We start from the raw sequence: 25,753 nt of genomic DNA on the forward strand, positions 1-25,753 counted from the left end.
ACATATTTTCCTTTACCTCCTCGCCATGAGGAACAGACAACAGAAAATGACAAATGAAGAGCTAGAGACAGAGGAGGCACACAGACAGATAAATGAGGAGGAAATGGTCCTCGCTGCTGTGGACTCTGTTCCCAGGGACGAGTCGGCACAGTGCTGCCTCTGTCCCGCCTTGACCAAGCCAGTTTGCACTTGTGGGTTGATGCTGATGATTCAGGATTGATTTGTCTGCATTCAGCAGTGAGGCACCCCGCACAAACAATGAAACAGGCATGCGGCCTTAACACGCTGCCCTCTTGTTTCCGACTGCCCAGTGTCTGTGAGAACCAGTGGTCACATGACCTGGCGAGTGACGGATGAAGCGAGGGGGGACTCTGGGGCTGCCTCCCCCCTCTCCGGCGGTCACCCCAAAATCCCTGCTCCCCTGGGCCCACAATTCTCTCTCCCTCATACACCAGCACACTGCACTAATTCCTTTCTGTTGTGCCAACATGCATACAAGTCTACTTAAGCACATGCACATCAACTCCATTTAACACACACACATGCACTGAATCCACATACACAGGCACTCATGCATACACCTCTGTGTGCACACATATACACGCTCCACCCATAACACAAGTGCACACAAATGCATGGCCACCCACATGCACAACAGGCACGACCGACAATAAAACACAACCTCAGGCTCGCAGATGCCTAAAAGAACACGACCCTTGGTCATCCATACTGGGACCCTTTCCTCTGGGGGAGGAGCACTATTCAAGGTTGAAACATGATTTTGGCCTTTAAACCTCTGTCCCAAGACAGTGCATTACATGCTTTACATGCATTAAAGGGCCTGCCATAGTCGCTCACTCGCACACACATGAAACCCTACTTCCCTTTCTTGATGCCTTTCTGTTTTCCATGCAGGAGAAATTTTAATAAGTCACGGAATCCAATTCTGACTCAACAACTACCTCTGCGCAGTGGTTTTCACTGCAAATCATGTTCGATACACATTTTCAGGAAGGAAGTGAATTGTTTTACTGCTCTCAGAATTGAATATTTCTCAAGAGTGACATTTATTTTATCATTGTCCTTTGGAAAGATGTGAAAGTACTTGATTTTCAACACCCTAGACTCAAGCTTTTTCAGCAGATGTATTGCAACATGATGCAATACAACCAACCTGTTATTACTCAAGCTAAACGAATGCATATGGTCAGGCAATGCTCTGCTGTTTCAGAGCTTTTTATGGTTTTATTTTAATTTTGTGCGTGTGTGTTGCAGTTACATTTAATGATTTTGAAAATAGAAAAAAGTACAGCTTTTTAATGACCATTTTTTTGCAGCGCACAACCAACAGCCACCCCCCACCACTCTTGTTGCCGCTCGGCTTGAATTCCTCGCGGATCACTGCCTGTGCCCTCTTTATTCCATTCTGTGCCTCCTCCGACACCTGGCCGTTGCCCTCCCCCCCTCCTCGAGTCCTCTCTGCCCTCTCCCTACTCTCTCCTCGAGCCTCTCATTAATCGGTCCTGATATTGATGGGAGCTGAATGCTGGCAAATGACTGCCTGTGAAGCCCCTTCATACAGACGCTTCTCACCCTGCCTGTAACGCCATACAGGCTTGATTTGCATGCCAGCCGTTCACCACGCTTGTGAATCAGTCTCTCTGTGCTTCAGCTGGCTCAGTCCTTCAATGTATTTATCAGTTTATCTATATTATTTTGTTTATTGAGATTCCTGTGTCTGTGCCTAATGTTTAGGTTTGTCAAGACCCTCCTGGCAGCGTTATTGTTTCACTTTTGTGCCTGCCTTTAGTGCTACTCTCTGCCACCAGTTGAGGCCTTTCTAGGATTTGTAAGACCCCATCAAAAAGTTTCCAGATTGAAAAGACAAGGGTGCACACACACATCCAGTTGCACTGCTTCTTCAAACGCAAACTGCATTTCGGACTGAATTCAAGATTCACAAATATGTGTGTCTCTTTAGAGCCAAAATATCAAACAGAACTGAAGCTGAATTTGAACAATTTCTGTTCCTTGTAATTAACACTTTAATATGGTGTGAATGTACAGTACATACATGAACATACACTACCATTTAAAAGTTTGGGGTCACTTCGTAATGTCCTTATTTTTGAAAGAAAAGCAGTTTTTTTCAATGAAGATAGCATTAAATGAATCAGAAACACAATCTAGACATTGTTAATGTGGTAAATGACTATTCTAGCTGGAAACATCTGATTTTTAATGGAATATCTACATAGGGATACAGAGGAACATTTCCAGCAACCATCACTCCTGTGTTCTAATGCTACATTGTGTTAGCTAATAGTGTTGAAAGGCTCATTGATGATTAGAAAACTCTTGTACAGTTATGCTAGCACATGAATGAAAGTGTGAGTTTTCATGGAAAACCTGAAATTGTCTGGGTGACCCCAAACTTTTGACTTTAGTGTACGTGAACATATATTGTATTGCATGTAGGCACTGACACTAAGTCCAAGATCTCCACTTTTTAAGTAGTTTTACTGTATTTCAGTGACTGTCTAAAATCTGCACACTCCTTTTTGTGTATTAAGGATATAGAAAAAAATGTGCAATGGTCCCCTCAAGAAGGATGAAATTGGTTTAGAATGAAGGTGCTATGAGAAAAAGTGCTATCGATTAAACTGATGAATGAACTCATCAAAGGCAGCACTAGATCTTCAGGGGAAATTTAATAACTACATTTTTTGGGGAAAAAAACTCAGTGTTGGGATTTTTTTTTGAGTTAACAGTTAGTCTGACTCACCAGATGTAGTTGTTATCTTGTTGGTTATCATTTTCAAAAATATCCATCGCTACAGGGAACAGTAACCACGACCTCCAAGCTACATAGCAAGTTTAAATGAAGAGTTGGATCATACAATGAGGCCGACCTGTATGATATAAGATAATTTCCCGCAATGCTACTTTTTTGGGGCACCTTCGCGTAGTGCTCTCCAAGATTTTTTTCAGTTAGTTCAAAGAACTACCAACAACCCAGTGTGTTTTCCCCTATAGCAGAATGATAGTGGGTGCAGCCAGGCCTTTCACACATTATTGCTGAGATTGATCTCACTAGTTTACACAGTGTTCGGATTTTATGTTTACCCCTGCAACCAAAACAAATCCAGGTGGATTAACCTCAAATTAAGCAGATACTCTTCCTCTTTTGCCGTGCAACTCAGATGGCATTGTTGTCAACGAAAATCTAACTTGAATACCTAGACGGTGAGACAACACGGTCCCTGAGCATGTAGCTCAACAGGTTTATCTCCTGTCCGATAACCTGTTTCTTTTATTATTCCATAGCAGCTGCAGGACAACGTTATCTTGACCCGTGGGAATGGAGTCATCCTTTACTGTTAATGACATGCTGCCCAACACACCTCAGTACCCTGCTGACCAGTTACCATGGCAACAACAGTTGCTCTACATGTTGACAGGGCCTTTCCTTCTTGACTCCGAGCCATGCCAGGCACATCACTCAAACAGCCATATATATTCCTCTCCCTCCTCCCTCTCCTGGGCTGCACTATCTGCTGCTATTACTCTCCACAGGCTCTGTTTGGATGTCTCTCTCCTGTGCTCACCTGTCACAGGCAGCCCTTGGTGGTGAAATATGCCTTTTGTTTTTTTTCCCCATTAGAATGAAACCATAAAGTCACACACAGCCTGAAGTTTGCAGTCCTTTTTACGACGGCTTGCTCAAAAGCGATCTGTCTTTGATCCATGTCACAAGTAAACATGGTGATAGGAGTTAAACCCAAGGTCGAACAGACGCTGAAAACACTTATGCGTTTTAGCCGTTCAGGAGATAAGGGAAACAAAGTACTCTGTCAGACTAAGTGGCTGTAATGGCTACAAAACAAACAGAAGGAGGGCTTGCTTCTTCGGAGCAAAGAGGGACTTTACATTCCATAGAGAACCACAAAGCATCTGTGGGCTAAACTTAAGCCAGACACTGCTTGTTTACCTTGCAGGTTGTAATGTAAACATTTATCCGCTTTTATAGGCAAAAAGCCAAGTCTGGTCTATACCTTCCTTCTCCAGACATAATGCTGCATGACAGATAGACCGACTTGTTAAACCAGTTACAGAAAATGCCTAATGCACATTTTACAAGCCAAGAATCTTTACTTTAATCAGAACTGTGTATTTTTTTTATTTTTATTTTTTTTAGTAAAATTCGATTTTGATTGGATGGCTAAACAATGTGAGCCAAAAAATTCTCTGCCAATCTTTGCCAATCTTAACTTTACATTTAGACAACATACCCCCCAAAAAGACATTCTCACACTGAATCTTTTACAGAGCATCTCAAGCAACACACTGAAGCACTCGTGAAGCTTAAAACCCTTTTGATTCCTGTCTCTGACTGCAAACAAGTCTACCTCAAGAAAGCAAAGAAAACAAAAAAACCCTTAAGAAATATGGGTTTGTGTCTGTATGACAAATTCTCAAAGACACAGTGCCCAGTGTCTTATCTATAAAATATTGACGAGTCTGCTTGTAAAAGTATTATGATTTTGCTAAACAAGGACTCAAGTTAATTATCATAATTTAAAACAATCCATAAAATTTATCATTGTGTTCTTGTGCACACAGTAATTTACCTTGTTGGCACTTTTTATAAAATGCTAGATGACCTCGTTGTGCCTGTTGAGACTTTAAATTTCTTTAACAATCCACTTTAAGCAATGTAATTTACTCTGGATGGCCCTGATTTGAGATGAAGGGTGCACGCGGTGAGGACTGACAAAGGTCATAAAAATGAGTCTGGTGTTTTTTCCTTCACATAAACACTCCAAGCCAGTGCTGTCCTGTTTTACCTAAATTGCCTCCATCTTTTCCCTCTCTTTCTACTTTTCTCTCCCCTGCTCTTATTTGGTTCCTGTCTTGCTTCACAGCTGACCACCATGAAACCATTAGCTCTGTGTTTGTGCTTCACTGCTATCCAATATCGTCCAGTGTATGTTAGTTTGACTAACAGTAAATCCTTAAGGTGCACTAATGGTTGGTCTACACAATTTCCATTGTGCCGTGCAGCCGTTGATTAAGAGGATGTTGATTGCAGGGGCTTTGGGGGTGCCTGTACTGTAAGTTATATTTGGGTTATTCTGTGGCCTGTTGTTGCAGTGTGTCCATGTGATTGGATGCAGTAATGGTCCCAGCAGTGAAGCAGGCAGGCATATGGCTGAAGTACTGCCTTCCACTACCTCCCAATCTCTGCTTTATAGACCTCTAGGGGGGTTGTGACCCCATCATAACTCTTCCAAAGCTGGAGAGTGAGAGGAGCTAGCTCACGGGCCTGGAATCCACCAATATGCCTTACCTCCCGTGTGATCCCACTGCCTCTTACTGCCATGAAATGTGTGGTCTCCATCAGGGAAAGAAGTGGTGGTTAGAGTTAAACAGCTGTTAGGAGGTACAATTGCCTCCTCTTTGGGTCAAAGAGTATAGGGGATTAGAGCTGAAAATGGGGTATCTATTGTGGACGCAATAAAGCATAGTCAGGTGGAGGAAGGGAGGAAACTATATATGAGCCAGAATGGAGATTAGATGAAGGAGGCGAGAGGAGGTGGGTTGCAGGAAACAGGAAGGAAAGAGAGGAGGAGGAGTGAGGGGAGAGTTAAAGCAGGTGGAGGGGAGAAGAGATGGAGATATAAATAAGGAGAAGAGTCCAGACAGGGTTGTCTGTGCTAAATGAGTATAAATCATGACTCCTCTTTTACCATTCCTACATGGCTGCAGGTGCTGTAAAATACACATAACGGTGCACATTAATATGCATTATTACACCTTTACCTCCATCCTCCCTTTTTCACCGTATACAATATCTCCTCTTTCCTGCACCTGTCTCATTGCTTTTTAATGCACACACATACACACACACACACCCACATTATTTAAGGCCTCTTGTCTTAAGTATTATTCTTCCCCTAACATCAAGAGAAGAAGAAGAAGTGAGAAAATATATTGGCTAAGTGCACTACGCCATTGATTAGCAAGCCTGAGGTCTGGGAGGTGGATTGGCTGGTGTGTGTGTGTGTGTGTGTGTGTGTGTGTTTTGTATGTATGTGTGTAAAGGAGTGGGGGTGAGAGGCTGCACTATCTGCCCAGACAGAGAAACAACTCTGATCTGATGACTTTCTTGGCAGACAAGCTGTATTGACTGGCAAGATATCAGCTCTCCTAGTTTGACCTCTCACACATCAATAACGTTGTTGAAATTCCTCCACATGACACATGGGTATGAAGCGTTGTACCTGGAAGCAAAACAGAAAACTAGTCATTTGGATATAAATAGCGTCCTCTAAGCAGATATGGATGAATGAGTAATTTCTTTAAGGGTGGTGGCTTGTTATTATGCCTACGTTTCTCTGCAGAGAAATAATAAGAGGGATTTTTTTTGGTTATCCCTCCATTATATCTCTTGCTTTAAAGGAGTTTCCTCAAATGCGGCACAAATATTCACTTGGAGTCAGGAATGAATTGATTGGAGTTTGGTGGTCAAGGTCTCTGTGACCTCACATCCATCAAGTTCTTGTGAACAAGATATATCTGGAATGCCTGGAGGGGATTTCATTACATCTGACGCAAACATTTACTTGGACTCAGCGATGAAGTGATTAGAATTTGGTGATCAGAGGTCACAGGTCATGACTGTAGAGCTTATATGGTAATTATGGCCAAATTTCACACAAATGGGATAAAATGATGACGCGACTCTATTTTCTATCCAACAGGTCAAAGATCAACTTTGCTTTGAAATCATAATGCTCTGCAAAAATATTTTTTCTGGCATTTATTCAGTGCAGAAACAGAAGGGGAGATGGTTACCATGTACTACATTTGCGACCATATTTCTAACATCAGGTACCTTTAAACTGGTGAGGGTGAAGATATCTGTGCATCACCCATGTTTTAGAGGTTGTTCAGCTGAACCATATGTGAAGCATTGCCTGCTGTCACAAAAAAAATGTTGTGTTCTGTCAGAATCACTTTTATTGGCCCAGCATGTGAATACATGGAAGGAATTTGACTTCTTTTTTTGTTTTTCTGAATAAAGTTACACACACTTCACTACATATATCATATAAGACTGGGTAGACCGAGCTGCAACTTGACGGGTTGGCAGAGACATAGAACCATGAAGCCATAATTCTAGTCACAGTTCATTTGACTTATTTGTTGTTTCCAAGGTGTCTTTTTACAGAAGTCCTGTCAATCACATGCATTGCCAGTTTAATTTAACAGAAAGCATTCCAAGGATACTCACTGCTCATATGATAAATGAACTCTTTCAACAGATGAGTATAGCTGCTGCCAGTTCATTTACAGATGTACTTGAACATGTTGAATTTTTGATGGTAGCATGCCAGCTTTTCTTTTCGTCTGTCAACCTAAAGAATTAAATGATGACAAATAATATTTATGCTATCCTCATATTTTCTGATATTGTAGAGTATTTAAAGTAGTATGTACTTTAGACTTGAGTTTTTGCAGTTGTAAAACAGGTAAATAGTCAGAAAAGACATCAATATTTCAACTTTGATTTTACTATAGTAGCGATAGAACTCATGCAATTGTTAACATGTTTTTACTGTATTTGTTTTATTCAACCATTTATTCTCAAGGCCAGAATGTTGAAATTAAATCCTGTAAAGCGTTTTGAGTTCCTGGAAAAAGCTCCTGTAACAAAACAAAAACTAACTAAAATCAGTTTGGTTCGAGGTAGGTCTTCATATTCCAACAGTCACAAAGTTACCAATATGTGCTCTTTAAAATGCTCTGCTAATACACAGAGGTGTGTATGAATAGAGATGTGTCAAACTGTTAGAATGTTTATGTGGATGAGAGAAAGTGTACAAAGAGCAAGGTCACTCCTTTAACTGTTCTGTCAATAGCATACAGTACATGAGCTTTCAAAAGAGAGGCACAGGAATCTGATTTATTACTGGAGCTGATTAAAAGTGTTGCTGTGTTTCCAGACTCTGTTGGTGTAGGTGTCGTAAAATCTATTACAGCTTGATTCCCTGAAAACTGATTATTTCAGAGCAACATTTCTTCACAAGTACAGTGAGGGTTCCTTGTTTGCATCTTTGATTGCCTGTAATCAGAACTTAGCCTGAAACAAAATGCAGACAGTTTTGCGGCACAAAAAAGCTACTTATTAATTAAAATTTTTTTGAAACATTTAGAGCTCCAGACAAGTCACATTTATCATTAAACACAAGGAAGAATCCGTGTACTGAATCCCTTAGTACTTGACCCAGAAACTAAATCTGCGGCAAAAAAAGAGACAGCACGGTGTGTAAGGGGCTTTTTTTTAGATAGATTTGTTTGATATATGGCATACAAAACAAATTTGTCAAGCTCATGCTGTGGTCTGTGCAACAGCAGGGTGTTGGTAAATGTTTGAACGGTTTTAATATGTCTCAGACAGAGTCAATGAAAATCAGGTTTTGAAAGGCTGAACGTGCAAGTCTGGCTCAAGTAGAATATTTCAAAGTTGAGATTTAATGGCATCAAAAACAGCTAAGTTTAGAGAACTGGTTGACTGTCTTTGGTACAGAGGTCTCAGATTTAAAATTCTAAACAGATAGGTGCTCACTGTCAGACTTAAACACTAATGGATGTATTGTTCAATGAATTTTATTCCTCTTTGACCAAAATGCAACTCTGATCCTTATCACCAAACTTCAAATGATAAGGACCAGCGACTCTGCACAGGAATTTACAACTGGTTTAAAGGATTTTTCAGAGGATGAGAGGGTCTTTAAAAGGATGTAGAATAGGTCATAAACTAGATTGGTTTGTCAGACTTTAATGACCTGACTTGGCTCATAATACACGGTGGAATCCTTTTATCAGCTAAACGAGGACAGGCTGCCACAATAAGCAGAGGTACCCGTCTTTCACACAAATTTGCACAGACATATCAACCCAAAGTTGAACTTTTGGGGTGTCTGTGTGTTTCAATCTCCAAAGCGCACTTTCTTGCATCATATCTCTCTAGCTTTTGTCACCCACTCTGCTCTACAACCCCACGATTTCCCAGAGCTGCCAATCAAAATGGTTGGCATGGAGATAGCTGCTCCCCCGACTACCACAGACACCATCTCATGTAGGACAAATTAGGAGGGGAAATTGGTCCCTTTGCTCACACATTTTGAGTTGAGTATATTTGAAGCTGGGGGGAACGTCTTGTCTGTTGGACTAATACAAACGTATCATTGTCGTACGGCTCCTACAAGGCCTCTAGGAAAATGAAAAAATTAGGAGAGACGGGGAGAGAAGGAACGAAATCCCTCATGTGAAACCAGGGACCACACATTTGTTAATAAAGGATTGCTTCATGTTCTTGCATGAGCTTTGTACATTTTTTAATCATCCACTTTTACCTAATGGCTTGTAGGCAAGGCGTGGGAGGCGTGTGATGATTATTTCCATCAAGTCAATTAGTAGTGGTATTTGAGAAGCTGTCACTTTGATGAAAAGTGATTTGTGCATCCCTGTTTAACTTTGCTGCAGGTATTTCAACTGTACTCTTCAGTGAGCATCCGTGCTCATACAATACTCAAAATGGTTGGATGGATAGATGAATGTCACTTGTGCGGCCTCTTTTTTGAGTCATATGCATGTTCTCTTCAGCTGCCGCTCATAAAAAATGTGGGACCCTCTTTTACAGAATTTTCCACTGCAAAATTTCAAATGTACTGATCTGTTAAACAGGTCTCATTGGGTTGTCAGGGATTTGGAAAATATGGAAAGTGAACTTATAAATCCTCAAGCCTGTGTTATTAGCCAGGTTTCTTTCACACAGCTTGTGATTGGCCAGGTGACTGCCATTTATTGCTGAGGTTGATGTCTCTGCCATGAAAAATGGTGTCATTCAGAATTAAACTATTTTAGTAGTCAGACTAGACTAATGATGCACCTCCAGGTGTTGCTAATAATGAAGACACCTCTTGCTGCATGGTAGGAAAAGCTATGATCTCAGTATACACCCTGGTGCTTATTGTAATTAGTCATCCCTAGACTACTAGCGTTGACTAATTCTGAAACACACACTATAAATTAACAAAGAAAACTTGGTAGTCTTGGAACATAAAAAACCCACAATGCAACACTCCCTGTAAGAAACTGTGTTACATGAGTACTCTGCTCAAAAAGAAAACCTGCTGCTATTAATACATGATGATTTAGACCTTGAATGTGGTACAACCTCCAAATTTTCAATTGCAAGATGAAGAAAGAATATTTTTTTAAAAATCTGACTAATGCATACATTTTGAAAATAAGATATAGATATCATCTTTTTCCTTTTCTGCCATTTTACTTTCTTGCCATGAGTAAGGAGAAGATGATTTAGATGGTAACAGTACTATTTTTCCTACTCAAAGTTCTCCGCAAACGAATAGGTCCAAAAAAAAAAAAGACATTATATGTTGAAAGCTGTAGCAAGCCATATAATATCTAGTTACTGGACACCAAATGAGATGACACTGTATTCCATCGTCAGAAAAACAAAAGAAAGCACTGGGATATGCCACGTTAGTTGAGGGTAGTTACAGTTTTGTTGGAGGACCTAACGGTGTTAAAGTCTTACATCAAACTGTAGTTTTTGCGTCTCTTACATTTGTTTTCGGGTATTGCCCCTTGGCCTTGCTGACAAGTTCAGTTACACTGACTGATAACACAGCTTGGCTGTGTAGGGATTACTGTCGTACATCCTGCTTGAGGCCCCTGGGAATGCCATGCTGTATCATACTGTCAACAGTTGGTGCTCTGAGAGTGCTCTGCTTTCTGTGTGTTCATGTTTGTGTGTGTAGTACTATATTTCATACTGCACCATACTCTGCTAAAATCAACTACCCAGCTTCCTCCCTCATCTTTCTTTGCCTTGAAAACAGAGCACTCTGCAACCTTGAGGAGGGGGGTCTGAACTTTGAGCCCTACTTCAGTGCTCCTCAAAACACCTACATCATCATTCCAACTCCGAACTTGCCTTTTCAGGACTCAATAGTAACCTCCACACTGCATAAATCTCCCTGATGTGCTGTCTCACCAATGACACACCTGGATACCCAGGGCTGCATGCCTTTTTTCCTTTGACGTTTGAAGAAGGAGGAAAGAAAGCTGTACTTGTTGGGTATGGGTCAATACCACATGGTCCACAAAACCTGTTTCATTATAAAAATGGGATTAAGAATTCATTTAACACACAGGGATAAGCTGTTATGTGACAGTGGTGGGAGCTCTACTGTACCCTAATGGGCCCAGCTTGCGCTGACAGATAAGTTGAGCTGAGTTGCTCTGGACCAGGGGCTCTTTCCACTTTTCCCTCTAAATGAAACAGACTGTTATTATTTCCAACTGGCCATACAGTAGCCCTGTCCATCATTAAAGCTATGAATCACGTCTCTGCACTTGCACTCGCTCCCTCAGGGGTGTATCATTGCCTTTCTCCTTAATCTGGGCAGATTTCCTTGCTGGACCACTATATATGATTCTGTTTTTAGCACAATGAACAGCTTGCTCATGTTACTCAACAACTGCAGTCCATACTGCAATCTTCCCACATTTGCCATCAAATGTTGTGGTTTCAGGTGTTCGTTGAAATACAAGTAAATGCACATGCGCCCTTTAGCAGTGGTTAAACTGAACTTTACACAGCATGTCTTTTATGGGAAGAATGTTTAGCTGCTCTTTAGCTCTGTTAGCTCACATTATCACAGCAATAGAAAGCACCATATGTGGTTTATGTCGATTTTAAATTGAATGTTGAGGGATTTATTCCATGGGGAGCAGAGACTAGAGCTCCGCTGGCAAGAAAGATAAAAAGAAGTTATGCCTCTAAGCGGCTTCACGCTGCTTTGGAGGTCAATTGCTTCTTCAAAATAACCTCATTAAACCATCGAACCTAAATATGGGCTAGTTTGTTAGGAAATCAGTGTATTCGCTTTGATTCTGGTTTGAGCTAGCATGTCGAAGTCATTTATATGCAAGGTTTAAACCTTAACTCTGATGCAATATGTTGCAAAGCAATTTGTCAAATTGGGTTCTTCATGCTGAGAAGAGAAAGCCAAGGAGAGATATCTCACTATAGAATGATACAAGCATGTACCAGCATGTATGTACTTGTAACTCGCAGCCAAAAAATGACTGTTTGCTTGAACGCTGTACTGGTTGCATCGCCCACCCTGTGGACAGGTGTACAGGATTACTCATGGCAGTAGAGGCATCTATCACTCAGACTGCAAGATTCTGTATGTCTCTTCCAAATAATTGGTCATCCATCTGTCAAACGTTGATTTCAGTGGTTATTAGCCAAAGCCTGAATGGTCAGCCACCATTGTAAACCAACAAGCTGCAAATGTTAAGAAACATGCTGGTAGGAAAAAAGGAATAATAGACATACAAGTAAACAGTTCTTTGTACAGAGAGGGTAAATGGATGAATAGATTTTACACACAGTAAGTGATTTGAAATGCAGGATACACATTTTAATGTTGTGCAGAGATACTCTTGGTATCCCTTGTGGATCTCATTTACTAGTGCTTGAACACAATGGCTCATAGATAACTTTCAATGTGAATTCTGTGTGTGTTTGCGTGTGCAAAATGTTTATTTCCTCGTTGTGGTTGTTTGAGCTGAAATGTCTTTTCTGTGAACAGCTCTTCTCTGTATCCCTCATTGAAAATGCTGCTGCTTTCTTTAGAAAGCTGAGATGCAGCATTGACCCCTCTCAGAGAAGAAGAGTGTTGTTATAGTACCGCGGCCCCCCTCCACTCTCTCCGCCTGTCACTTCAGACAGCCTCTCACTTGAGAGCTCTCTCAGATCAGCACTAAACTCTCCTTAGTCTCAGGAAGTGTTGGAGGAAGCACTCTCAGCCTAGTAGGCTTTTCTTAGACTCCTAGGTCTCATTGCATATTCATAGCCCCCTCCACAGTTGAGGGTATCAAGTTTAAAAAAAGAAAAAACAGACATCCAAGCTTTAATTATTTATTGTCACATTGTTAATATTCTGTGTAATTTTAGAAATATAGTAGGCTGGCACATTAATGTTTCATATTTAAAAACACCTCTTTGGTCATGCAGAAAGTGACGTACTGCTACTGTCCTGGCTGCCAACGTGGAGGCTATTTTCCCAAGAGCTCCCAACAGTTAAGACACTTTTATGCATCACTCCACTGCCACACAAATAATGCAAAGATGCTTACCGCTGTAAGTGGGAAACTGAGAGGCTGCAATTTGTCATCAGATCTTGGAGCCCTAGATGTGTCTGTCTGAACACCACAGTCTGCTGTTGTACAAATTCATTACATTACAAAATGCACAGCATCAGACATTACACTCTGAATTGAGCTTGAGCGAACTGCAAGTGTGAGAATCTTTTTTTAATCAGTTGTTGTCAAAACGTGAACATAGTAGTTTCCAGTGTTGTGGAGTATATTGCAAAATAGCCACATGTTTTGGAATAAGGACAATGAGGTCAAAGGTTGTACTTCTTTTGAAAGAAGACACTAAGCATAGCTGTTATGGCAAAGTTGGCTTGAAAATGTAAAGCAATTGTAGAGACAATGTGCTTTTTTTACATTTTGTTTTTGTTTTTTTAGAATGTTCTTTTTTCTGAATATTAAAATCTGGACATAATGAGTCCTAAGACAAATCTGCAAGTTCTAAAATTTTATCCAGACACACAGTGAGAAAAAAACAGACTTGTAAGTCGTCCAAATACAAAAAAAAAATGCACAAGCCAAGTGCTTAATCAGTTTCAAATGGGAAAAGTTCACTTTGAAGTGTTCTTGAAGCTGCAAAAAGTTCTCAGAAAAAAAGAAATGTTCCTCTGTCTTTGGCACAGGAAAGGTAAATGTTTTTATTAAAAGCTGTTATTTAGTCTGGTATATTAGTTTAAAGCACCAGTTTTAAATAAATATGCCTTGATTGATACATCCTAATTGGTTTGGTTGACAGTCAAGTTACACCTGGTACTCTAGAGTCCCAGTTTAATTTAGAACATCATGTGTTTTTTGCCTTTAAAAAAAAAAAATCCCAAATAGAAATCCTGCAAAGTCCGTGAGGCATTTTAAATCTTATTACCCAACTAATTAAAGTCCTTTAATATAATTTTTCTCTGTGCTCTGCCAAAAAGAGTGCCTGAAGAATATTTGCTTCTTTGTGGCCACTTTTTTTGTGAGTATTAGCGTGTTGACAGTCCTCTCAGGTCTGCACCTCTTTATTCACAGTACATCGTGTTCATTGTACCTAACCCATATTCACAGTAGAGGCAACCGCTGGGACAAATGGTAACTTCATGTCAACACATTCTTTCTTAGATGACAACACTTGCCTTTCCCATGCCTGACAAAATTCTATATCCTCATATTGTACACAAGTGGCATGAGAACAAAAAAAAAGAAAAAACAAAAACCAAGCGATTCCCATGGTTGGATTCAGCCAGGAACTTCTGTACCATGTCTTCCTCCTGATTAATAGCCAGCACGTCTTGCTGAGCCGCCGTGCTCTGCCACGGCTGGAGGTTCAGACCGAGAAGGAGCGAGTGGCTGAGCTGTGTGCCGCTCTGCTCCAGGGGAGGTAATGAATCGGTGTGGCTGCCAGGACTGAAGTGTAGACAGCAGGAGGAAGAGAAGTGATCAGTCTTTCAGGGTGAGGCGTTACTTGTCCAGCATGTGGGCCACCGATAGCAGGAGAGAGTGGAAGGGAAGGGAGAGGAGGAAGAGAAAGACGTGAGAAGGAGCAAGACGGTAGTAAGTGTAAAGGGAATGAAGAAACAATGAGAATGTTTGGCTACAGACAGAAAAAGAGAAAAGGAGGTCAGGGGAGAGGATGGCGTGTCACACAGTCTGTGTTAACATTCCTGGGGAAATGTGCTCCCTGTTCCCCTACACCACTCCCTAAACCACCACAGAGGGGGTTTATTATTCTCACTTTGCTCCTCTACTAATTATCGTTATCATTATGGGGGATAATTACCATTTCACTGCCTAACACCCATGTAGACTGCTCGGCTCAGAGTCACACACAAGGTTATCAATAGCTGCTCAATTGCAGTCTCATCTGCCTAATTATACGATTTGGGCTTTGTGATAACTGAATAGGATGTGAAATCTAGTATTATGTCTTGTGAGTGCTGGTGAGTTGCTGAAAGTCAGCAAAAGCCCCTGAAATAAACCAACGAGTGTAGAGCCTGTTAATTAAAAGCTGTGGCTTTCGCTGGAATATAAATCAGAGGAAGTCCAGGGTTATGAAACAACTGGAAGTCTCTAAAATATCCTGCAAGCTGGTACAGAGCTGAGTACGTAGAGAACATTAAACAAAATCCTGCAAGATATAACTTCAGATCCTCTGTCTTTGATTTTGTTCGCTCGTACCTACAAAGAGTAATTTTACATTATATCTGATTTTATGGACTCTGTTTTATTTCCTCACTAGGATCTACTTTCAATTAACCCACACTATTAGCACAAGTTCAGGCAGCCCATATCACAATATTAATGAAGAGACACAGCGTGCAGTTGTCTACCGGACCTGTATTACTCTCGCTGGCTGTGACTTAGCTTAGTAGCCATGTTTGTCGAGGGGGTTTCTAAATCCCTCTGTGGCATTTTGGAGTTGCAGCTGACGCCTTGAACCTGATGAATGGTCTCTCCATCTGCTACAGCTCAACACTGGAGTACACGACTGACACAGGCCTAATCAGCAGCAGAAATTCATTAGACCTGCCCTCTGTTACATGCAGAGAGTGGCAGAGCTGAGAGGAAGTGGTGGGTGGAAAAGCAGGCAGGGCATGGGCACAGAGATTAAGGAAAAGAGGCAAAGAAGGTGACAGTATGAATGGCTCAGTGAGCATATGACAGACAGTTGGGCCAGGCTGGTGGAATGTGTGCCACAGAGGACTTCATGACAGACAGGAGGCACATTCTCTTTGACCCCAATTACCAGAGGTGTTTCTTTCCACAAGTTAATCCACGGCATATAGGGTGGCCCCTCCTCCGTACCAGGGAGATTTGGTTTTCCAGCCGGTTGTTTTCCCCACAGACTCATATAGATGATGGCATAGTTCTGCCCAGCAAACCAGCAGTAATCCATCCAGCAGTGTTTCTCAATTATTATTTTTCAATTAATTCTTTAATATGTAAAATATAGCACTCAAGCAATGCTGGATTTTTGTGGCTGAGGCAGATACCTATGATTTTTGCATATTTAAAAGGAAAAATAATAGCATGATTTGTTATCAGCTTTCCAGATGTGTATTTCACAAACTAGTTAGCAACTTGCTATGAAGACGCTATCTGACTCTTGAGCACTGCCTGCTCAACTGTGAAACGTACTCTGCTACGTGTTGCAAACGGTGCTGAGTATTGCAAAGTTTGAGCCTCTCTGCTGAACAAACTACATGATGACACTATTTCTCACGGATCGCAACAATTTTTCTCTGCATCATGTTCTGTCAAAAGAAAGTAATCAGACAACATATACACAGATCCTGATTTATGTGTGATAAGACAATACTGGCTGGAAAAAAAATAATCAATTTAAAATTTCCAGAGCCAAGCATTTGTTCTTAATTTCTAGTTTTGTCTAAGTAACAATACAAACCTCAAAAATTTCATGTAAACAAAATATTTTTAAAAAGCAGCAAAAGCATCAATCAGTACCAAATAATCAACTAAAAAAGCACTGAGAGAGTGCAGTAGTCCACCAAGGCTGTTCATTCCCCTATATGACATTGTCAGAAATGTAGCATTTGTTCACAAGTTATTGATGATCCGAAATCATGGCAACCTATAATGTGGCCATTTAATATAGATGTACCCACAAACAAAATGACCTTGCGCTGAGCACAAGCGTGTGTTATGCATGTGTCTGTTATGTACAGATACCGAATCGTGTGACCTAAATATGTAGCATGTGGCGGGAAGTGATGGGACTCAGAAACACACCCACAATTTAATCAATTATACCTTGTATCATTTCCAATGGAAAAATCTGCAGTGGTCGATTTGTAGTAAGATCGCAATCATGGGATCGTCGGGCAGCTGATGTAGTGTTCACTTGTTGTCATAGTTACAGTGGCGCTGTGCCACTATCTTGCAATGATACAGAAAACTTGAAAAATCTGTGGATCCAGACTATTAGCTGCATCATTGCCAAAATTGAATCACTTGGTCCTTGTGTCATTTCTGACCTTCCCTGAAAATTTCATCCAAATCCGTTATTCCGTTTTTGAGTAATGTTGCTAACAGACAGACAGACAGACAAATGTACACTGATCGTCACATAATGCCGTCGCATTCCTTCAAAAATGTTTGCCTTTCTAGTTAACATATATCTGAAGTGCACTAATTACAACACTATATGCTAATAGCTTTACAGTTGTGTTGATTTCAATCTGCTCTTGCCTTTGCAGAAAAACAAGATTACTGAAACCTGTTAACAACCCTTTTTTGTTATTCAGAAATATTAAGAAGTGTTTAGTAGATTTTGTGCTATTTTCTGACATGTCTGACACCTACCAAAATGTTCATATTGCTCAAGTGATTTTATTTAACCACAGCAACATTTTCATGTTGTCAGGAGATTATCTGACCACCATCTCTCCTTACGTCTCTCCACAGAGACGCTCATGGACTCCACCACAGCCACGGCGGAGCTCGGCTGGACGGTCTACCCTGTGTCAGGGTCGAGTGACAACAGTGTAAGTGACCCGCTCTACTTTCAATACAGTCTGACAGTGGAAGTTTAATCAAGTTATTATTTCAGTAATGATATATTTGTAAGTAATTTTACGCCATTTTCATTGTGACAAAGATAAGGTGTATAGGCGTGATAATTGTAAAAGTGGAGTTAATGATGCTCAGTCCCCCATGATAACTTTTTTTTCAGCCAATGTTTTGGTTTGGCACTTTAAGGTCAAAGATCAGTGAGCAGCCAGATCCCCAGTGTATCCTAAATTATTCCTCTAAAAAACACAAGAAAAGAGGTCTACTGACTGAGGATGAAATAATCTCAATACAACTTTTTTTGTCTTATAAACAGATGTTTGAAGAAGAGAACTTTGTGTTGGTTCATACATTTTTACTTTTCCTAATTAGCCCAATTTTCATTGTTTTCCCCAACTTTCCAGTTCAAGGCAAACATGTCACGACTGAAGAATCTTAATCTTAAAGCTAAATATGTGTGTTCTTATGCCAGACTGGAAGCAATGTGTTATATGGGCCTTGTTGGTGTTTGATGCGCAGTATTTCCACATGGTTTGCCAGGGCATTGGTTCCTCCTGGCCACATGCGAGCCAGGCCCACTTAGAGCAGCCAAACCCAGAGTCTCAGTCTCCTTGACTTTTTTTCTCCACCACAAGATTTAGACTTCTTAGAATGTGTCCAGAAAAGAGAGAGACGGAGAGAAAAAAGACGGTGTAGACTTATTTGCTGGTGCATTTCAGAAAACCGCTGCCGATTTTATTCAATTATTTATGCTTCTGTGGTCTGTATTAAAGATGGTTTGAATTATACTCCATCATGCTGTGTCTTTTTACACTGAAAAAAGAAGCAGAAAATGGCAGCAAAGAGAGAGCTGACCTTCAATGGTTTCAGGATACAACTTCAAAGCTGTTCAGCAAAAATTTAGGACAACTTCATTCCTCCCAGCCTGAGGCCACATTGTCTCCTCCTTGCTAATTTGTACGGTCAATACCAAAGCACAAAGATGCTTGGTTTTTCTTTTTCTCTTGCCAGGACTGGATTTAATCTGCACCAGGAGAGCTAAGACACACTCCAAAGACAGTTTACTTCACATCTTCCTTTCATCTTTAGAAAATGTTAGAATCAGCAAAACATTCATTTAACTTTTTTCTCAGAATCAGATTTAATGTCAAGTGGAAACCTCAGAATTAAGAACTCGAACACTTGAGGTAACATGAAAAAGATCACCGTTGCATACTGTTTTGCGTACCGACAATGTTCACTCTGGTCAAAATTAGATAAAATTAGAGTCTAAACATCAAGCTAAAGACCTTTAAGCTCTTCAAGCATCATGTCTGTTCCAGTAACATGTGGTTCACTGACTGATTCTGTGCCTGTTTTCTCTTCCAAATCAAATAGCTTCACATTCAATTTTACTGAATGGCTTATCTATGAGGAATTTTGAATGTGGGCTTTTATTTTCTGCTTTTGACCTCAGATAATTCCATGGTCCTTATAAAAACCTCCATATGTAGCTATGATATATCCTGCTCTCAGAGAGCAATGAAATGCAAAGTCCCTAAGCCGCTGGATTTAGTCAGGTATAGGTTGGCCTTATCAGCGTGGGCACTGAAGTTTTATGATGATCTGACCAAGCTTGTCAAAAGCCAAGTCAAATGGAAAGCAAAGAATGAGTCTAATGGAGATAGTTTGTCCCTTGTGGCCCAGGGCAACAGGTGTGGAACCAGAGCTTGCTCTCCCTCTCAATATAACAGCAAGAGGTGCTTTACAGAAGCTATTGTCTTACACACATATATGCATGGCTTCATGGGCTTAGCTAGTGGATCAGTAACATCCAGCAGAGCGCCGCACCAGCAGTTGGCTTTCACTACTCTGTGGAGCTTCATGAAATATATCCTAACTTGGCATGTGATACATTGCGACACAGTGGAAAGGCAAACAAGTAACAGCGTGATATTAAGTCAGAAATGTTATGGCAGTTGGTGTTATTCTACTCTTATTTTACAGGATATTTGAATAATGCCTGTCACATCATGATTGCAAGAAGTTCCTTCAAATATAGCTGTAAAATCATCTTCCTAGTGGGTTTTTGGAAGTGATTTGTGTGAAAGGATAATACACTTCACCAAGTGTAAATCAGGTTTTATGACCCTCTCCGTGTATAGCCGGGCCATTCTTCCTTTTAATTATGGAAAATGACAGTCAAACATTTGTTGTCCCTGCGCCAGACGTCTTCATTATTCTTGATAGTACTGCCAAGAACACAGGGAATCTATGTAATATTTACCAAACCGGAATTTAGCCTAAAGCAGTTCGGACTAATCTCCTTAGATTCTCAGATTCTGATAATAAAGCGCTCGTTTCTCGTGCTTCGCTCCACCCACACAAGAAACCTGGTGTAGTCAGCACACAGTTGTTTCAAATACACACTTTTCAAAGCGAGATGTGCCCAGTGTAAACACATATACAGAGCCCACCATAATAATGCTAATAGTATAAATATCTGACATTGTTCCACTACAAGTTTACATTTTGGTTTTACATATATTGACTTGTAGAATACATTAAAATAGAGTAGTTTAAGAGGGAAAAAACAACTCCTAATTTACATTTGTTTTTTTATTCAAATGTCTGTTGCAAAGATAGTTACCCAGAGATCTTGACCCATTAAAAATCTGCTATGTGACATGGACATAATGTATAGCTGGCTAGAAGAGCAGGGTTAAGTGGCCAATGTTTTCCTCTCAAGTGGAGCTGAGAGACGTGTGAACATCAGGTCAGACCTCCTGACCCGTTCATTACTACGCTGAAGTACAGACAACAGCAGCCATTTAGAAATAGACTTATGGCTGGAGGGAGTGTACGCAGCTACTGTGGAAGGAAAACTGAGGTCTCCTGCATAGGCAGAGAACATAATGAGGTGGTGTGTGTGTGGGTTAGGTTATCATTATGGATGTGTCATAATATGGGGCTGTACCAGGATATATCTAGTGTCGCTTAGGGACACACTGCACAGCAGCCTTTTGCAGGAAGGCAATATATGTAGTGCATTTTGCAAAATGTTTGTGAAACAAGTCAGGCACTTGTTATTCAACAAGGATACTGTGTATTGTGTTACAATTCCTTTTGAATGCGATTGTGGTTGTTCATGTGTAACTGTGGACATGTGTGGCAAACCAATAAGCTTACTTTTTCAACATAAATTCTCTTCTTTTTTTTTAGAAGTAATTTGTTGCTTACTGGGTCACTGGAGTTTAAAGTGGCCACTGTTTAGCTCTGATTCACAATTAAAGCCTGTGAAATTATATTTTAGGAATTATGCAGAGAAATACTCAAACACTATCCACATGTAGCTTTGCGGAATGGGGGTAAAAGACGGGATTGTTCTTCTAGTTTCACATGTTGTGCATTAGTAGTGGACAGTGGTAATTGAAGCTGACTGCAGCAGACAGTTCTACTTAAGTTGGTGTGTGGGTGAGTCTCTCCCCTCTGTGAAGCCCGCTCTCCTGCAGCATTTGGCTCCCATGGCCTCTCTCGTAGTAATTGAATGAGGAGAGTGGGTGTCATTTGTCCTCTGTCCCTCTAGGGAAGGCACTCTTGCTCTGACAGATTTCCCACAACTGCAAATGGGGCGACTGAGCCTGCGGAGTTTTCCATTGGGTCTCTTTCCCTGCTTTTGTGTGAATAATTTATTTAGTTCTGTCAGTGATAGAGCGGCGATATAATGTGGCTCAGGACCGTGAAGCTGGTTCAGGTTAATTTAAACATTGTAATGACAAGACGTGATAAATACAGTTGATGTTATGTCAAAACAATGGAACTGTTAAATGTTTGAGTGTTCTGGCAGTATGTTCACACTGCGGCTTGACTGATGTGACACTTGACTCTGACCAGTTGTGGGTTGTTAAACAGCCTGTTTCCAACTATATTTGTCTTGTGCAGCTACTCTGATCAGGTGAAGTGAATAACATCGATTTTCTCGTTACAATGGCACCTGTCAAAGGGTTGGGTATATCAGGCAGCAAGCAAAGGGACTGAGATACTTTGACAAGGACCACAGTGTGATAGTCAGAGGTGGCACATAACCAAAATGACACATCTTGTTCTCATAATGCAGTGGTCAGTACCTGCCAAAAGTGGTCCAAGGAATGACCACTGGTGAACCGACAACTGAGTCATGTGCGCCTAAGGCCCATTGATGAGGGGAGGAATGACTGCCCCGTGTGGTCCACCTCCACAAATGAAGTATTGTGGCACAAATTGCTGAAAATCTTAGTGCTGACTATGATAAAGACGTCAGAACACACACTTCATCACAGCCTGTTGTGTATGGGGCTGTGTAGCTGGAGACTGGACAGAGTGCTCATACTGACCCTTTATAGCAGCCAAAAGTGTCACAACTGGACCGTGGAGAGTGACAGGGTACTATGCACCATGAAGCAAGTTCAACATACCCAGGATAATGTTTCATTATCTGACTTCACTAAGCCTCACAACTGCAATCACACTAAGTAGTCACATGATGTTTGTTAACAACTTGACAAGTCAACCCATGTATAAAACGGGCGGTGGCACAAGCAGACCAATCACAGAAATGCACATGTTTAGGCCTGCTAATTTTTCCACAGGAAGAACACATAATCCTTAAGAAATATGTGAGATTTAAAAATTCAATCCAGCCTAAAAGCAACACATTTGTTCGAGCCAAAGCCAGGAAGGGAAGCTGGCAAATGCCAAATGTGGGAATGCGCATGTTAATCGGCTTATCAATATCAGTCCCCCATCATAATGGCAGGAGTAGATGTGACTGTAATTACGGTTGTGTATTGTCTAGTATTGCTCAGACATGTTCATGTAGTTTGTAAGACAGTTAATTTTACTCATTTTTTTAGCTGCAACCATGGCAGAGTGTTGTACGCTGTTGAGAACAAGTAAAGAACAAATATAAAACATAATTTAAACTGGTAAGTAGGCTTACTTGCAAATCTCAGAAGGTCAACAAGAACAAGGCTTTAGTGCTTCAATCAGTGTCTGTTTTAGGATTATGTTGCCATACAAAGGCCTATAGATCAATGAAATTACTTTGAAATTGCTTGCAGCTCTAAAAACTGTTCTCATAAGAAACTCTCTCACTCTCCCCACATGGAGGTCCACAGGATTTTATAGGAATGGTGATGCCATTTGTCAAGTAAATTGATTGGTCAGAAGGCGGCTTCTAAATTGTGTTGATCTGCTGGTTTTGAACATAATCTCCTCCGGAGAAAGCTAGCTGTTCAGCAAAAAAATTCCATGACAAAGTACCAGACAAGTAAACTAGCATCAGAATACTGAAAGCCTAGTGTTATACCAGAAGTTACCTCAGGAGAAGGAAGGAACACCAAATCCTTCTTCATAGTACAGATTTCTGTTCTTTTGAATCACATTTTCCTTTACATACTTGTGCTTGTACATTGTTTACCTGGGGAAGGTACAGCAACAGGATACACAATGGAAAAAAGGTAAGGCGGAGGCAGTGTGGGGCTCTCAACAATGTTCTGCATGAAAACCTTGGATCCTGGCATTCTTCTGGATGTAACTTTGACACGCACCACCTACCTAAACATTGTTGCACAAAGCTTGCATCCCTCCAAGGCAACGGTATTTCTTAATGGCAGTGACCTTTTTTAGCAGAATAATATGCATTGCCACACTGCAAAAATTCATCTGGAATGGTCTGATGAGGATAAAAAAGAGGTCAGGGTGTTGACTAGGCCTCCAGATACTCTAGATCTCAGTTCAATCAAGGTAACAGGAAGGTTGTTTTAATGTTGTATCAATGTACACTACTGTTCAGAAGTTTAGGGTCACTTAGAAATGTCCTTAATTTTGAAAGAAAAGCAGTTTTTTCAATGAAGATCACATTAAATTAATCAGGAATTCAGTCTAGACATTGTTAATGTGGTAAATGACTATTCTAGCTGGAAACAGCTGATTTTTAATGGAATATCTCCATAGGGGTACAGAGGAACATTTCCAGCACCCATCACCCATGTGCTCTAATGCTACATTGTGTTAGCTAATTGTGGTGAAAGGCTAGTTGATAATTAGAAAACCCTTGTGCAATTATGTTAGTACATGAATAAAAGTGTGAGTTTTCGTGGAAAACATGAAATTGTCTGGGTGATTCCAAACTTTTGAACGGTAGTGCATATCTCCAACAACACTTGATGCTTTTATACAAGTTGTATTTATTGCTTAGCTATTTTCTGTCACAAAGTGAACTACTTTTAAAAAATATAATTTCAAGTAATAGTATCTAAAAGTTGTAAAATAACCTCTTAAATTACAGCCGACCTTGGGGAACAGTGCAGCATGAGATACAGTCCTTTTCGGGGTTGATCCTTTATCTCATCTCCCAAATAACAGCTTTACACAGCTTTGAATGATTGTAATGACCGTCAACAAGTCTTCAACTTGCGCTTGCCAGGCAAAGCTATTTATCAGAAATTTGACTGGCAGTTGACAACAGTGTGCATGAAGACTGTATTTGTGGTCATCTTTTTCTAGCCAGCAAACTTGTTGACCATCTGCATGTTGGCTAAGATTTCCCAGTTCTGCAGATATGCAGGGAAATTGCGAAATGTAACAACTTGATCATGTTACTTGCAGTTTAGATACACTGTAAGAGCTCAGCAGTCCCACCATAACAGGTGACATATCAATAATCATGGATCTTTCTGGAGACTCTTGGCAGCAGTTTTATTACCACACTGTCCTTGAACGTAGATACAAGCGCTGGACCAAGGTTTTACATTGTTTTCATTTAGGATTAACTGGTGTAAGTTGTTGTGGCTGATGTTAATCCCTTTAAAGCTGATACAAATAGCTAAGATATATGAGCACTACACTGAATTGTGTTTGCTCACTGTGAATGAATGTGGATTAAAATCTCATTTAAATTGATTAGATGTAAATATAGATTAGAAGTAGTGCAAAGTATCTTCTGCATAATATCTACTTGTAGTTGAATTTTAAAAGGCATCTAAACAGTTATAAGACCTCTTCTGAATGAAGCAAAAAGCTGTCTTTGGTGAATCATCTCAGCAGTAGGGTAACTCCAGTCTATAACCCGTTCCACTTGGCTTTACGAATAAAGTAGAGATCTTCTGTTGTGGAGACGTATGGATTGCTGGTCAGCTGAACTTTTCTTTTGTCTGTCCTCAAATGGCTCAGGAGATATTGATTCTGAACCTCATTCTCAGTGAGCATCACTGAACTGTAGCACTGCATCTAACTCCTGAGGAAGAGAGGAGCAGTTGACATATAGTGGTCTCTACTAGCTCTGCCATATTCCAGCCTTCACAATCTGTTCACTTCAGATTGCTTTCTGGGCAGGGCAATTGTCTCTCAGTATTGCTCCCCTGGGGTAATATAAATCACAGACTGTATAGCAGGTCAGTCAGTGGATCTGTAAGTAGTTTTGGTAGCAAAGTATAGAGGGCCTGACAACAATTGGCAGGAAGATAAGGGTTCAGATATTTGTTCTGGGAACAGTACAATGGCAGTTCACCGAACTGTAATCCAACATGCTTTATCTGAACAGCAGATGTGCACTCTTAGCAGGCAGATTTGGAGTACACTGTATAGCACTGTTTATTTCAGATTTTTCTAAATCTATTGGAATAGTCAGACTGTAAATGCAGCAGTTTACTTTTTGGTATTATTTACACTACCATTCAAAAGTTTGGGGTCACTTAGAAATGTCCTCATTTTTGAAAGAAATGCATTTTTTTCAATGAAGATAACATTAAATTATTCAGAAATACAGTCTAGACATTGTTAATGTGATAAAATGTCTATTCTAGCTGGAAACGACTGGTTTTTAATGGAATATCTCCATAGGGGTACAGAGGAACATTTCCAGCAACCATCACTCCTGTGTTCTAATGCTACATTGTGTTAGCTAATGGTGTTGAAAGACTAATTGATGATTAGAAAACCCTTGTGCAATTATGTTAGCACATGA

General features: G+C 40.5%; 1 protein-coding gene across 4 annotated transcripts in view; it reads left to right on the forward strand.

Annotated features, from left to right (window-relative positions):
* The window catches only part of ephb2b (eph receptor B2b), a 136,395-nt gene that overhangs the window by 31,817 nt on the left and 78,825 nt on the right, over positions 1–25,753 (forward strand). For all 4 annotated transcript variants that reach the window (XM_023269817.3, XM_035947937.2, XM_023269818.3 and 1 more), the window contains exon 2: positions 17,665–17,744. In XM_023269817.3, coding sequence (XP_023125585.1) covers positions 17,665–17,744 — 80 coding nt within the window. The remainder of the gene's footprint in view (positions 1–17,664; positions 17,745–25,753) is intronic.

This window comes from Amphiprion ocellaris, chromosome 5 (genome assembly GCF_022539595.1).
Source record: "Amphiprion ocellaris isolate individual 3 ecotype Okinawa chromosome 5, ASM2253959v1, whole genome shotgun sequence".
In the NCBI taxonomy this organism is placed as follows: Eukaryota; Metazoa; Chordata; class Actinopteri; family Pomacentridae; genus Amphiprion; species Amphiprion ocellaris.